Source organism: Podarcis bocagei (genome assembly GCF_964188305.1).
Source record: "Podarcis bocagei genome assembly, chromosome: 4".
In the NCBI taxonomy this organism is placed as follows: domain Eukaryota; kingdom Metazoa; phylum Chordata; class Lepidosauria; order Squamata; family Lacertidae; genus Podarcis; species Podarcis bocagei.
Window position 1 is genome coordinate 29,332,522 of NC_138128.1, and position 15,473 is coordinate 29,347,994.

A 15,473-nucleotide genomic window follows, 5' to 3' on the forward strand; every position below is an offset into this window, starting at 1 on the left:
AGTGATAAAGCGGGATATCAAATCCAAACTCTTCTTCTTCTTCTTCTACATATGCTTCTCACATGTTAGAAAACTAAACCTCTTTTTTTTTTAAGGTAACTAAGAAAAGGGTTGCCAGCAAGACTAATGTTGAGCCAAAGGAGTTCCCAGGTTCTCTTCAAAATGTGCAGTTAAAGAATGAACAGTCAAGCATCGACACTACAAAAATGAACCCACAGGATGCTTCTTCAGAACATTTAAGGTCTCATCAAGCTGCTCCATCTTTCCAAGAGAAAATGGCTCCTTCAAGCTTGGTTGCATCTCGTAAGAAATCAATACCAAATGTGTCTACCAAGCGAAAGCCCAGAAAACTGGCTGTCAATTTTGGTGCACCCAAATCTTCAGAATAAGTATGGGTCATGGATTACTTTACATTTCGTTAGTGTTATAAAACCAATAAATATTATTTAAAAAATGTAACCATAATAATTTGAAAGGTGTTCTGAACTGTAAATATTTTCTGTCAGTCACAATGAAAACAATTATGTTCACTGAAGAGCTTGATTTAATGTGCTGTAAAACACAAGAAACTCTTGAGTTAAAGTAACAACCCTGTCCATCATGCCTCAGTCTGAAAAGTGGGGTTTGTGTACTGTCCCAGAAGTGGAGCAATAATACTGACTTGGCCGTCTTAATTGAGAAATAGCTTTGTTTAAACCAACATATAAAAGTCCTCAACGAATGCAAAGCATAATTCTTGATGTCTTGTTTTTAATGATATAATAACTTCTAAAAGCAATTTATTTATATGTAACTGGTATACTTTATTTTTAGATTTTTCAGGTTTTTTGATCTGATACAGTGTGCATAGATTTTAACTATTGTGGCATTGCCAGTTGACTTTATGTAAGGTTCATTTCCAGGAGTTATGCCAAAGCAGCTTAATAACTTGGACTATTGTAATAAACTATCTTTAACTAAATGCCACCACAAATGAGCCACTGACAGAGGAAGCCAGAGCAAACAAATGCTTCAGGGATTTGCAGCAGGAGTAGACAAAATGTTGTGCTTTCCAGATGTTGCTGGACTCCAGCTTCTATTACTCCCAGCCAGCATGGCCAATGGTGAGAGATGATGGGAACTGCAGTCTAACAACATCTGAAGAAGACCATGTTGGTTTCCCCCTTTTTACAGAATAAGAGGTACCTCATCACTGTAACAAGTTGTAGTTTTGGGAATGACTCCTGTACGCTTCTCTACTAATGTGCAGCCTCCACAACAGATCTGGCTCTGCTTTTTTTAAAGCACTTTCATTGTTCTGAAATAGTATATACTCCTTGGATCTGGTATCACCAAAGCATGATTCCTTAAATAGTACAGTTTCAGAAATAATGGTGAATCTTCCCAAATATTCCAAATTAGTATGTGTGTAAGCTAGAAGACAACCCAGTCTAATTCGTATTCAGACTCAAATTGTCTTCATTCTGCTGTGCTGTTTTAGTTCTACTGTGCTGCCTTCCTATGATCTACTTGTTCTTCAGCACAAATTAGTGTTTCATAATCTGAGATATGTAAAATACCAGCCTGAAGGATACTTTTTATCACTTATTTTTTAAATGCCACAATTTCTTAAAAGAGAAACTAGCTAAGCTGCTGTGGGTCACACAATACTCCCCCACCCCCTGCCTCAAATAGCATAGATTAACCTCTATATAGGAAAATAGTGTTGCAACAGTACCCTAGGTGCAATCTTAGCTCCACTTCTATGTATCATGGAGCTATTTAAATCTAAAATTGCACCGTAACCAAAGCACACAAAAACCCAACTTGGTAACACTCTTCAAACTATATAGTATGGAATTATTATTTTTTGTCATGTAGATTAATTTTCATGTTCTAGTAGTACTGTGCAGCAGTGGGGAACCTTTTGGCTCCACAGGCCAAATCCTAGTCCAGGAGGCAAAACTTGACAGGTGTCAGTCATCTGACATCAGGAGATTGGATGTTCAGCGCACCACACAGAGCTTGCAAAGGGCCTTGTATAATGCTCTTAATTAAAGTGCCTGTGGCTTCAACTTCACGCCCATCAGCTGTTTTCTGTAGGTATTGGGGAACTCACTCATGCAGCTGATAAGCAGGCTTCAGCTCTTATCATCTATCAGCTAATGGCACCAGCGGGTTCTACAGAACTCTGCTGCAACAGATGATCCACCAGGCTTTGACTTTACTACTGATGGTTGGTAGAAGTGAAGCCTGATTTTCCTTGCTTGCTTTAAGGCTTCTGGTTGTACATTGGAGCCACAGGTTCCTCTCCGCTGGGGTTGCATTCCTTTGTTTTAGGGCATTGTTGCTTTGCTGCATGTGAAGTGCTCCTGTTAAGGTGAAAAGTGCTTTCCTCACTGCTTTCCATTTAAGAGCGAAAATACATGCTTAATGGGACTTAAAGCACTTAAACTCAGGACAGTCTGGCCATATTTCCCTTGACAAGGTCTGTCATACTGTTCTCACTGGTATAGTTTAAATTATTTTCTCAGATCATATTGCCTGGTAACTTGACTTCAGTCTCTAGAGAATGAATAAGGTGGACTCCCATGGAAGTGAGAACTGATTTATTTTACTATCGAGTCTCTTAAACAACATAAAATTTTCATTTGTTTACATCTTTGGGGTATATATATATGGTTACCTGACCCTTAATGCAGGCACTGGAATTGCTTCTAACATGCTAAATTCTGTAGGACTTTTTATGGACCCTGCTGCCAGCATAATAGAAATAGACACCCTGAAGATTTATGTGTATCTTAGAACCAGCAAAATTCTCGTGTTTGTTGTTACCTATTGAACAGGGCTTCTTTGTTTTCCATTCTAATAAAAATGCCCATCCAATTTTCACCAGCCTGGTTCCCATCTATACTTGTCATTGTACCTGTTTCACTGTTTTCTATTCTCTATAATCTGCAGGATTAGTATCAGTTTCTTTATATCCACTGCCCAGTTTTTCGATACATAATCTCTAAAACATAAATAATTGGCTTATAGAATTTTTGCTTGTTTTTTTTAAATAAAGTTATATGGCTTATTTCTCTCAAATGTATTTTGTAAATGCTGGAAATTTTCATTAAGATCTTGTACAGAGCAGTATTTTATTAAGATCTGAAAGGGAAGACTTTTTGTGCACATTTTTATAGTTTCTTTTTTAAAAAGAACTTTTGTCTATCTGCCAAAGTGAAATGTTTAAAACTGGCATGATTAATATGGAGTGTATTTTTGTGTATAGTGTTGTGCATTTCAGAATTCTAGCATGTAGCTGTGCAAAAGTATTTTTAAATATAAATGTACAATATACCCTGAAGGAATAAATCATATGGATTAAATACTCTGGAGAACTTTAATACAATAATTTTATAAAAGACTTGGCCTTGTCTGCTTGGAATAAAAATGTAAACAAAATTTTTGAGTTTCGGTATGTTTATTTCTCATTGGAAGAATTACGTCAGACATGGCTTAAACTGCATGTTCTATTTGGTTGTGGGGGTTTGCGGTAATTTGTTCTTAAGATAAACCATAAAACTTAAGTTTGCATAGTCATGATGCAATCTTGGATTAAGGTTAAGATTGGCCATTTGTTTTCTAGAGAGTGGCAGGAGAGGTACAATTCAGTTCATTCACACTAAAACTGCTTCTTTGTAGGAGAAATGTAAGGGAGTGGGGATAATATGCCTTGAATTACCACTCTAAATGTGACTAATGTTAGGGCAAACAAATGGACGTGGTCTGAGTATGCAGGGTTTGTATGCACAAGAGCAGTTTATGAACGCAGCCCCAGGAGGAGAGAGAGAGAGAGAGAGAGAGAGAGAGAGAGAGAGAGAGAAGGGCTGGATATTCAGGCTATGCTATTTGCAATTTGACTAATCCAGTATTTAATGCCCCAAAGATATATCAGGTGGAAGCTGGAATGCACGCAATCAGCTTTCTGCCCAAATGCTTAGTAAATGTTTAAAATACTGTAAGCGCTCTGTAAAAGCACCTCTGAAATACTGTAAACATCTTTGTAGCCTGAATCAAAGAGTAACGTCTCCTGACCAACACCAAAAAGTGCAAAGAGAGGACTCTCAAAAACTGCAGATTTTACACTGTGTATATTGCAAGGCAGAAGATAAAGTAACAACACCCTATTGCAGATAATAAAACTTTGAATTGCCAAACACATTTTGACCATAATGTTTCCTCAGTGGTTCACACTGAAAATACATTTATTGCTTCAGAGGGAATCCAGAGTACACAATATCTCAGGTTTGAGTTTGAGGTTTGAGTTTGCCTCAGAGTGTGCTCTTGGAAAAAACTGAACGTGTTCGTAAGGCAGTATGTTTGTAACAAAGTTTCATTTATAGGCAGTTGAGTTCCTTCTGTCTTTCATGAGACACTAATTTGTCACTGTGTTCAGAAGCTGTTCAGTTTATTGTTTTGCAACTGAAAGAATCAGAATTGTAGAGTTGGTGGAGACCCCAAGGGTCATCCAGTCCAATGCAATGCAGGAATGTTCTCAACTGTCTAGCACATTCTACAATTTTCGGATATCAGTTTTGTTTGCAAAGGGCCCCACTGTTTTCCGGCTTTGCGCTGAAAACTGCACTGCAAGTTTAGAGAAAAGGTGAGTAGGGGGGTGGCATGATTAAAATTTTGTATGGCATGGAGGAAGGGGCTAGAGCGAAGTTTTTTCTCCCCCTCTCATAACACAGTAACTCCTGGACATCTAATGAAGACTGGAAGATTGAGGGCAGGATAAAAATAAGAACGCAGCGCACGGAACCCACTTGCATAAGGAGGTCAGTGATGGCCATCAACTTGGACGGCTCTGAGAGAGGATGAGGCAAATTCAGGGAGGGCAAGGCTGCAAATGACTACATACTAGTCATGCAAAGCCGGAGGCAGTAGGAGGGAAGAATGTGCTCCTCCTCAGGTCCTGCTCACGGGTTTCCCAGAGGCAACTGGGTGGCCACTGCCAGACCAAGACGCTGGACATAGGAGCCAACTCCTAGGGGCTGAGGTCTCTGCCAAGCCCCCCTCCAAAGTTGTTAGGCATTGCTCTTCATATAGTGTGCCACATTTTGTGATTGTGTGGGGTGGAGCTTCCCTGTTCAGGGAAGTTTTTAATGTGTGACATTTTAATGTATTCTTAATCTTTGTTGGGAGTGTGGCTGGGGAAACCCAGCCAGATGGCCGGGGTACAAATAATAAATTATTATTATACCTGCCCCCCAATATCTTATCCAAGTTGGCACCTGACCCTCTGAGATTTAACTGCTTGCCCTGGAAACCACGAAAAAGTGGGGCGGGAAACTGCAAACCTTGGCCCTTCAACCCCTTGGTGTGGGGGGGCCTGGCGTTTCAAAACAGGCCGGGCCTCCTCTGCAAAGGCGCCTTCGCGCCCTCCGGCGCACCAGGAAGGCGGCGCTCCGCTTTCGCCACGCCGCCCCTTCCTACACCTACCCGCCTTCCTCTCCTTCGCAATCACTGCTGGCGTTCAAAGCCGGCCGCCGCTGCCGCCTCCACCTTGGCCGCTTTCTCTTCCCCGGAGTCCCGCCCTGCATGGAGAGGCGTTGCTCTCTCGCCCGCCGTCGGCGCGGCGGCTGCGTCCCTCGCCTTCCTCCTCCCGGGGAGCTTTTAAAAGCGCCTGGGTGCCTTTGCGGAGCTCGGGCGCCCGGTTCTGGAGGGGCGACGGCAGCGAGACTCGGAAGAGCAGGACGCCGCCATGGCCTCGCCTGCAACCGCGGAGAAGTATATCTTGGGTGTGGACGTGGGCAGCACGGTGATACGGTGCCATGTTTACGACAAGGCGGCGGTGCTCAAGGGAGCCAAAGCTATGCAGGTGGGAGCTGTGGTGGGGAGGAAGGGCGGGAGGGGGGGATACAAGCCGCGTCAGAAGGTACAGCTCGATTTTAACGCGTGTCTACCTAGAAATAAGCCCTACTTTGCTCCTGTGGACAAACACAGACGTAAGAGTGCAGCCTCTTTAACCACTTACCTGGGAGTGATATGCCTAGGATTGTACCCAGGATCACAGAATCCTAGAGCTGGAAGGGGGCCATCTAGTTTAGCCCCCCGCAATGCAGGAATCCTTTTGCATGAAGGATGAGTCTCCTGCTCTATCAGCTGAGCTTTGCGTGTTTCTCCTTCCTGTTCCTTTCTTTTCTCTCTTCTCCCCTCCATCCCAAAGACAAAACAAAGCCTGGCTCCTGTTCGGTTAGTTCCCTGATGCTTCCACCAGTCACTCATTAGTCAAACTGGCTCGTGTACCGCAACCTTTTGTTGCAGGCTCTGATTGCTGTGGAGGATGAATGTGCCAGCCTTCTACCACGCATAGGCACATGAGAGCATCATGTACAGAGGTGGTAAATGGTGGTAGCATAGCAATCTTCTTGATTACTAGATCAACGGGAAGGGAAGAATGGGGGAGACCCTGTGGGTATTGGAGCCTACTGTAGGACTTGCGCAAAAAAAAAATTGTTTACTACAAAGAACCTAATGAAGCGTAGCACTGTGTTGCTGAGCCAATGTGTTGAAGAGCAGGAAGCTCATCCTTGGGGGAAAAAAACCATTTGTTAGTGAGTTTTAATGAACTGGTTTGCGCAATCCGCAGTATAAGGATTCTTGTTCTTTGCTGTTAGTTCCTGTCCCCGCCCCCATGTCTGTAAAATAAATCACACAAGCTGAATTTGAAAGGCAAAAGCAGACTTGGGTTTGGAAAGTTTGGGATGTTTCAGAGGACTAACCAACATACCGGTAGCTCAGAGATTCCTATTGCAGATTAATTGGTTATCGAACAGGCTGTGCACATTTTGTCTGGACGTGCACCTTGGTGCTTGTTGATGCAACTGTTTCCAAGTACCAGTAAGCTGACATGTTGCAATGCATGTTTACCTTCTGTCAGCATGGTCCTAGCCTACATTTATCAGTTCAAGGAACTATATAGTACAGTGGAACCTTGGGTAACATACGCTTCAGGTTACATACGCTTCAGGTTACAGACTCCGCTAACCCAGAAATAGTACCTCAGGTTAAGAACTTGCTTCAGGATGAGAACAGAAATCGTACTCCGGCGGCGCGGCAGCAACGGGAGGCCCCATTAGCTAAAGTGGTGCTTCAGGTTAAGAACAGTTTCAGGTTAAGAACAGACCTCCAGAACGAATTAAGTACTTAACCCGAGGTACCACTGCATAGGGTTAGGATAATGGCACTTAGAGTGATCTGATTGGCTCAAACTGCATGTTGCATTAAATGTGTGCTTCCAGTTACCCCTTCTCTTTTACGAAAAGCAGCTGTGGGTACTTAAGCTGGGTTAATGGGAAGAGGGTTTCCCTGCTGCAATTTATCACTTGATGCTGATATTTAAGGTCAAACATCAGTTGGGGGAGGGGACTTTTGATGGGAAAGTGGCACAAGGAAGAAAGTTTCTCTGCAGCGTGATCCCAACTCAGATACAACTGTCTCCGAGCTGCTTTTTGTTAAATAGAGACAATTGTTAGCATGCCCTTTAAAGCACCGTATTTTTCGCTCTATAAGATGCACCAGTCCACAAGACGCACCTAGTTTTTGGAGGAGGAAAACAAGAAAAAAAATATTCTGAATCTCAGAAGCCAGAACAGCAAGAGGGACCGCTGCGCAGTGAAAGCAGCAATCCCTCTTGCTGTTCTGGCTTCTGTGATAGCTGCACAGCCTGCATTTGCTCCATAAGACGCACACACATTTCCCCTTACTTTTTAGAAGGGAAAAAGTGAGTCTTATAGAGCAAAAAATACAGTCTATACTTCACATAACTTGTGGTGTAGCCTTGTGTTATTTGCAAACTAGTTTAATTGCAACACTTGTTATCATGATTAAACTTAAGTGTTTAATGACAGAAGGAAGAAACTAATTAACTGAGTGCATTTGTTTACCTCTATGAAGGATTACTTATTATTCAAAATACCTTTAAATAGTGTTGTCCTGTACATGTTTACTGAGAAATAATTTTTGCTGAATTCATTGTTGCTTAGGATTGCACCCATGTGTGTCTATGACAAGAAGACAAAGTGATGTACTAGAAAATTAGGTAGCAATTCTATACATGCCTGTAACAACACACTTGAAGGAGTCAGGGGGTTAATGGTTCTTTGTGGGATGGTGTGGTGTCACCTGCATGAAGAAAGCAATTATGGTAAGACCCTTCTCAAGAAGCCCCACTTGGGCCCAGAGTTTTGTGATAACTACTGTCCAGTTGCAAATATCTTCTTAGTAAACTTCTCAAGCAGGTGTGCTTAAAAGAAGGCTGTCCAGCTACATTTTAGTTCAGCTTAAAAAGCAGTTATGGAACCCCTTACCTGTTAACTTTTAATGGGGGAGGGACAAGGGGAATGTGACTCTGTTGATTCTTTTTCTTTTTAAAATATATGCTATTTATATTTTTTTTAAAGGAATATGAGAACGTAACACCACCACCCCCTTCGCACATTTCTCCTACTCACCCCAGAACACAGATTCCTATGGGAAAACGTAATTCCAAAGTCCTAATCTTTTGTTTCCATTGTGACATTTGTGAATGTTCCAAAGATTCCCAGTTTTGGACAAGACATTGTCAAGCTGCTGCTAAAAGAAAAGTAACTAATTCTTTGATTGTCATTTTCACTTTTAGAGCTGGTTAACAGTACTAATTTTATTTGTAATCAGAATGTTAATCAACAACATTCTTCCAAAATGGCTGTAATTAGTCACTTGCCTGCTACATATGTATAGTGGTTCTAACCTCTTTACACCCTCTCCAGCAAAGAAGAGAAATAGCTTTGTTGAGGTGACTATATCTCAAAGGTGATAATGCAGAGACATCACCTTGCCAACAAAGGTCCGTATAGTTAAAGCTATGGTTTTCCCAGTAGTGATGTATGGAAGTGAGAGCTGGACCATAAAGAAGGCTGATCGCCAAAGAATTGACGCTTTTGAATTATGGTGCTGGAGGAGACTCTTGAGAGTCCCATGGACTGCAAGAAGATCAAACGTATCCATTCTTAAGGAAATAAGCCCTGAGCGCTCACTGGAAGGACAGATCCTGAAGCTGAGGCTCCAATACTTTGGCCATCTCATGAGAAGAGAAGACTCCCTGGAAAAGACCCTGATGTTGGGAAAGATGGAGGGCACAAGGAGAAGGGGATGACAGAAGACGAGATGGTTGGACAGTGTTCTCGAAGCTACCAGCATGAGTTTGAATAAACTGTGGGAGGCAGTGGAAGACAGGAGTGCCTGGCGTGCTCTGGTCCATGGGGTCACAAAGAGTCGGACACGACTAAACGACAACAACAATGTAGAAGCTTCAGAGTATTTTCCTATAAAAGCATGGATGCTGACTTTAATAGCTTCTTAGCCCACAGGCTCTGCCAATCTACCCCCCCCCAATTACTGTCTCTAGATCTGATTCTCGACTATGTTATATCAAATTTGTTTGGCCTAATTGCGTGTCACTAATTATTTCATAATTATTGATAATATAGGCTTCGATTTTGCGTTAGTGCTTGTAATTAGATTTTCAAATGTTCATAGAGGTTTGGAAGCATGTGCAATAGCTGTTGGATTTGTTAGAAAATTTGTAATGGCGTTTATATTTCGCCAACTCCTAATGTTTTGTCTTGCGTTGCATAGTTCTTGTTTGCCTGTCAGGGGTATGCCATCTGCGTAAAAGTTTCATAGTCTGAATGAATCCATCTTCCTCTGTTGCTAACACAAAGTACGGTACTTCGTTTTTCTATGTATCTGCCTCTTTCATTTCTGCAGGGACCAGCCCCTCATACCATGAAGCACTAACCACACTCTGGACCCAACCAGTCAGGCCCCCTCAGCCAGAAGGGACAGGGTCAAGGGGGCATGTGGTCAGATGCATTGCCATCAGCACCTTGTCCACATCAACTGATTCACCTTATGTAAGCTGGTCCCACTAAGCATCCTCGATAGCAGCACTGGGTACTTCAACTAGAGCTGCAACAAGACACCAGCAGAACTGTGTGGATTAGTGTCGTAACCAGCCATTGTGTACCAGTTGAATTTCTTGTTTGCTCTGTACATTCCTCACTTCTATATAGGTCAGAAACATTTCCCCAGATGCAATCAAAAGCAGAACTCCCTAACTTTGTACTTGGCAGTGGTGTATGACACCTTAATCTCACTTGTGACCCAAACTTAATTTGAGCTATGGCTTTCTGACTAGAAACCTGTTTCCATACATTATTATTGAGGCGCGTTTGCTTACAAACCCAACTAAACTAACCTGTTCAGGTTGATAAAGAGAGCAGTTTTACTTGCGCTGTATTGTCTCTGTGGGCCAGCTGTCCTAAAGACATAGTGTGGTATTTACTCAGAGTATACCCTTTGAAATGAATGAACATGACTAAGTTAGGTCCATTAATTTCAGTGGATCTACTCTAAGCAAGGTCCGTATAGTTAAAGCTATGGTTTTCCCAGTAATGATGTATGGAAGTGGGAGCTGGACCATAAAGAAGGCTGATCGCTGAAGAATTGATGCATTTGAATTATGGTGCTGGAGGAGACTCTTGAGAGTCCCATGGACTGCAAGAAGATCAAACGTATCCATTCTTAAGGAAATCAGCCCTGAGTGCTCACTGGAAGGACAGATCGTGAAGCTGAGGCTCCAATACTTTGGCCACCTCATGAGAAGAGAAGACTCCCTGGAAAAGACCCTGATGTTAGAAAAGATGGAGGGCACAAGGAGAAAGGGACGACAGAGGACAAGATGGTTGGACAGTGTTCTCGAAGCTACAAACATGAGTCTGACCAAACTGCGGGAGGCAGTGGAAGACAGGAGTCTTATAACCTGCCCATCTGGCCGAGTTTCCCCAGCCACTCTGGGCGGCTCCCAATCAAGTATTAAAAACAATACAGCGTTCAATGTTAAAAACTTCCCTGAGCAGGGCTGCCTAGTGTATAAATAATCAAGCTGACACAGTTGTATAGCTTGCAACAGCTGGATATGGACATCTCCTAAATGGAAGTGTTAGTTCACATTGTTATAAGTTGGTGGGTGCAAGACTCCCTAAATTCCGGATCAAGCTATAGTTAGAATTTAATTAATGCTTCGTGGAAAGGCGGGGGAGAATTTAATTATGGCTTAGAGTGCTAGAGTTGTGCTACTCCCATGTGTGTATTGGAGCTAAGCCACTGGATGTGTCCACAGCTACTTAAGTCAGCACTAGCCTCCTGCACGAGCTGATAGCCCGGGGGGGGGGGGGAGTAAGGATTGATTAGGACAGTGAAAAATCCAGGGCAAATCTCATTTGCAAATGAGTGGGCTCCTTACTTCAACTGAGAGTTAGTTTAAAAGACAATGCCAGTGTTTATATCAGAGTTTAATTAGGTTAAAGTTTAATTGCGTGGCAAGACCCCTCCCCCATGTGAAATGAAGACACTGGACACGTTATTTAAGGTTAATGGGCATAAAAAGGCCACAACTTTATTGATTACAGAATTGAAAGGTATTGGCCTTAGGCATTGGCTCCTATCGACTACCCGGCATGGAGACCGGGAAGGGTTGTCCACAAGCCGTGGGAGTCCTGTTGAAGTACGCCAACTAGGATCCCACGGGTGTCACCGCTCGGGGGCGTGCCAGAGGCCCTTACCTCCCTAGGTTTCGGACAAGGCAACGCCCCCCGGAGTCCTCTACCGGACTACCCTTTCCTTGGGGGAAGGTGATGGCGCTTCCTTCCCCCCCCATTCATTTGCCTAACAATAAACCCCTGCCAATGCCTAACCGCCAATACCGCGGGAGTTGTGACGATTGCTACGAGGTAGGCGAAAAAACCAAAAGGCTGACAGTGCGCCAAATTGGGAAAATTCCTACCAGGCCCCTTGCGGCGACCAACCGGAGTCCATAGCAAGGTCATAGCTAGCTAACCTAAGTGTGGGTGGGATGGGAAAACCGCTCAGCTGGCAAGGGGTAAGAGGGCGGTCCCCGGGCGTGCCTGGCCTTAAGTAGGCTAGGCCACGCCTCCCCCAGCCCGCCGATTGGCGGGCAGGGTCGCAGGCACGCCCGGGGATTCCCTGGATCTCGCGGGGGCAAAAGGCCAGCCCCCGCGTGGGATGTGGGAGGGATTTCTGCCCGCAACCCCCTCTCCTCCCAAACTTGGAAAGGGCTTTGCAGAAGAGTTTAATTGCAGAGTTGCAATTAGGAGTTATGCAACAGATATTGTAAGCAGCAGGCTGGAGAGAGTCAGAGATCAGTGGCTGAGAGCAGTGGTTGTGGTCTCCTTAAGTTCAAGGTTGCTGTGGCTATGGGAGAAGCCTCCTGCGGTGTTAATGCTGCGAACGCCTTTGTTGAAGGCTCAGGTTGTAGATATGTGTAAATAAACCATATACAGTGGTACCTCGCAAGACGAATGCCTCGCAAGACGAAAAACTTGCAAGACGAAAGAGTTTTTCGTTTTTTGAGTTGCTTCGCAAGACGAATTTCCCTATGGGCTTGCTTCGCAAGAGGAAAACGTCTTGCAAGTTTGTTTCCTTTTTCTTAAAACCGTTAATACATGCATTCCTATGGGAAACCGTGCTTCGCAAGACGAAAAATTCGCAAGACGAAAAAACTCGCAGAATGAATTAATTTCGTCTTGCGAGGCACCACTGTGTCAGAGAGACACTACAGTCTCCGCTGTGCCTCATTTCCCAAAAGGAAATGCCTGGATAAAGATGCCTGGAACCCCTGAAATCTCACACAGCTCCGAGATTGGAGTGGCATGTAACAATAGAGTTTGCATCTCCATGCCATTTGGATTAGGTTACCTATCCACTGGCGGACCCATATGCTCCTGGAGGGCAGTTGCAGATTTGTGGATTGAATTGTGTCTATTAATGATGGGACAAATGGATTGAGTTCATTCGTCATCTCATTCATCCTTACAATAATTGTATGAAACAAGTCCTTTTTATTCCTATAGCCAAGAACACTGGGAAATCTGTAAATTTTCTATTTCTGATCCTTAGTTTTTTCACCAACTGGACAATGACTGCTCAGCTGGAACACTAACAGTTGTCACATTATTGAATTCAGTAAGGGAAGCTACAGTAGGGCAAAGCTATATCTTTAAAATGCTTTGTGTGCAAAAGGTTCAGGTTCAGTCTGCAGGCAGGACTGGGAAATCCCTTTGTCTACAACCCTGGAGACTGTTTTGCTGACAATACTGACCAATGTTCTGACTCTGTATAAGGCAGCTTCTTATGCAGCAAGAAGTGAGCATAATCTTGCATTGCTTATTGAGTCGGCCATTGTTGACCCTCTGGCAGTGTAACCACCTTTGTACAAGTTGCATCCTACTGTCACCACCCTTCACCTCCCAGGCAATTCCAAAGGTTCCCCCAACACTCTGGAGCAGATTTTGGGCAGGGGCACAAGGACGCAGAGGGGGAATTGGCAAAAATTGCCCCTCTTGCTGTCCTATTGACAGAAAACTCCACAGGATTCAAGAACCCTCTGTCAGCACAAAGGATACCATTAGATACACTGCTGTAACTTTAATCTTTTCTGGAATTTTTCAAGGCTCTAGCAAAAGCTGGATCTCATAAACTGTTACAGCAGATAAAGCTACACTGGAACTAATTTAATATATAGCAGTGGTCTAATATGGTATAAAAGTTTTCATAATAATTAATAGGACAGTCTGACTTTTTGTTGTTTGTAATGATTGTCAATTTGTTGGCACTTTCATACATTATTTGTATTTAATTTGATATGAAGTTATGGAATTCAGATAGAGAAAATGCCTGTAGATTTAACAGGGGTTTTTATGCTGTATTTTTATGTTGTGAACTGCCTTTCATCTATGGGCAGTTCATCAATGTTCATCAACGTTTCCTTAACATTGCTGCAATTATGACTTGATTCTCTCCTGCCTAGTCAAACATCTTAATAAAGCTTTCTAACACTTTGGTGCTTTATACTCTGTTCTGAGCCAAGATAATGAAGCATTGTAAATTTGAGGGAATTGAACCTGATCCAGATTTCTTTGCATCACCCATTGATATGCAAAAAGGATGTATGTTGGATCTTCATTCCCTACAGAAACAAATACAATTTAAGTACAGTGGTACCTCAGATTACATATGCTTCAGGTTACGTACGCTTCAGGTTACAGACGCTTCAGGTTACAGACTCCACTAACCCATAAATAGTGCTTCAGGTTAAGAACTTTGCTTCAGGATGAGAACAGAAATCGTGCTCCGGCGGTGCGGCAGCAGCAGCAGGCCCCATTAGCTAAAGTGGTGCTTCAGGTTAAGAACAGTTTCAGGTTAAGAACGGACCTCCGGAACGAATAACCCGAGGTACCACTGTACAACACTAAAATACAGTAATTTGTATTTTACTGACATATAAGTTGTGTTGAGGGTAGGAAAGTTGGGGTAAGCATAATTAAAATAATCAAGATTCACTCCATGTAGAAGTTAACCAGTAATCTGCATGTATAAGAATTGCATAACTTATTTTTTTCATTGTGGAGTGTGAACATAAAGTTTGTGTGAAAACTATGCCCGGTAAATGGACTGCAAAACCCCACAACTTATGTATGTACGTATTCCACATTGATTCCCAATGGCTACAATTATCTTGTTGTAACACTGCTTTGAGTATTTTTAAACGATGCAAATTATGTAAAAGAAGCACACAGGCAGCCTTTATTGTCAGAATTTCTTGGTCTTGCTGGACCTCCCAAGTGGCTTTTGCTAGTATTGTGATCACAGTATCCTTCTGTCTCAACTGGGTTTTGAACTCTGGTCCTTCTTGGAGAGCCATTCACAAAGAAGAGTGCTGGGAGAGTTCAGTTCCATCCCACCGTCTCTGGCTTGTGGGGTGCCTCTGAGTTCCATCTTATTCTCAGTGCTCTTCCAACAGTCTATATGAAACTGCTGAGAAAAGTCAAGCTGAATATTTGGACTGCACTGCCAATCAGCATACTGATGAGACACGGCTCCATCTTTCTTTTCCACCTACAAAATCCAGTGATACTATAGAACTCATGAACAGGTTCCTGGATACAGTTTTAGAATGGATGAAGCTGAAACTTATTGCAGACAAAACAGAGGCCCTGTGCTGCGGGAGATCTATCAATGAGGACAGAAGAAGTAAACTCAGTATACCTGAGGGAGCGTCTTCACCTCCCATCGTTCAGCCCAGACACTGAGGTCCAGCGCCGAGCGCCTTCTGGTGTTTCCCTTGCTGTGAGAAGCCAAGTTACAGGGAACCAGGCAGAGGGCCTTCTCAGTAGTAGTGCCCGCCCTGTGGAACGCCCTCCCGTCAGATGTCAAGGAAATAAACAACTATCTGACTTTTAGAAGACATCTGAAGGCAGCCCTGTTTAGGGAAGTTTTTAATGTTTGATGTTTTATTCTGTTTTTAATGTTCTGTTGAAAGCCACCCAGTGTGGCTGGGGAAACCCAGCCAGATGGGTGGGGTAGAAATAATAAATTATTAA

The 15,473-nt window shown here is 43.1% G+C and overlaps 2 protein-coding genes across 2 annotated transcripts in view; both read left to right on the forward strand.

Annotated features, from left to right (window-relative positions):
- The window catches only part of XRN1 (5'-3' exoribonuclease 1), a 44,028-nt gene extending 40,599 nt beyond the window's left edge, over nt 1-3,429 (forward strand). The window contains exon 43 of the mRNA XM_081189880.1: nt 96-3,429. Coding sequence (XP_081046006.1) covers nt 96-389 — 294 coding nt within the window. The 3' untranslated portion in view covers nt 390-3,429. The remainder of the gene's footprint in view (nt 1-95) is intronic.
- A 2,109-nt stretch (nt 3,430-5,538) lies between these two features.
- The window catches only part of GK5 (glycerol kinase 5), a 31,065-nt gene continuing 21,130 nt past the window's right edge, over nt 5,539-15,473 (forward strand). The window contains exon 1 of the mRNA XM_081190361.1: nt 5,539-5,848. Coding sequence (XP_081046487.1) covers nt 5,732-5,848 — 117 coding nt within the window. The 5' untranslated portion in view covers nt 5,539-5,731. The remainder of the gene's footprint in view (nt 5,849-15,473) is intronic.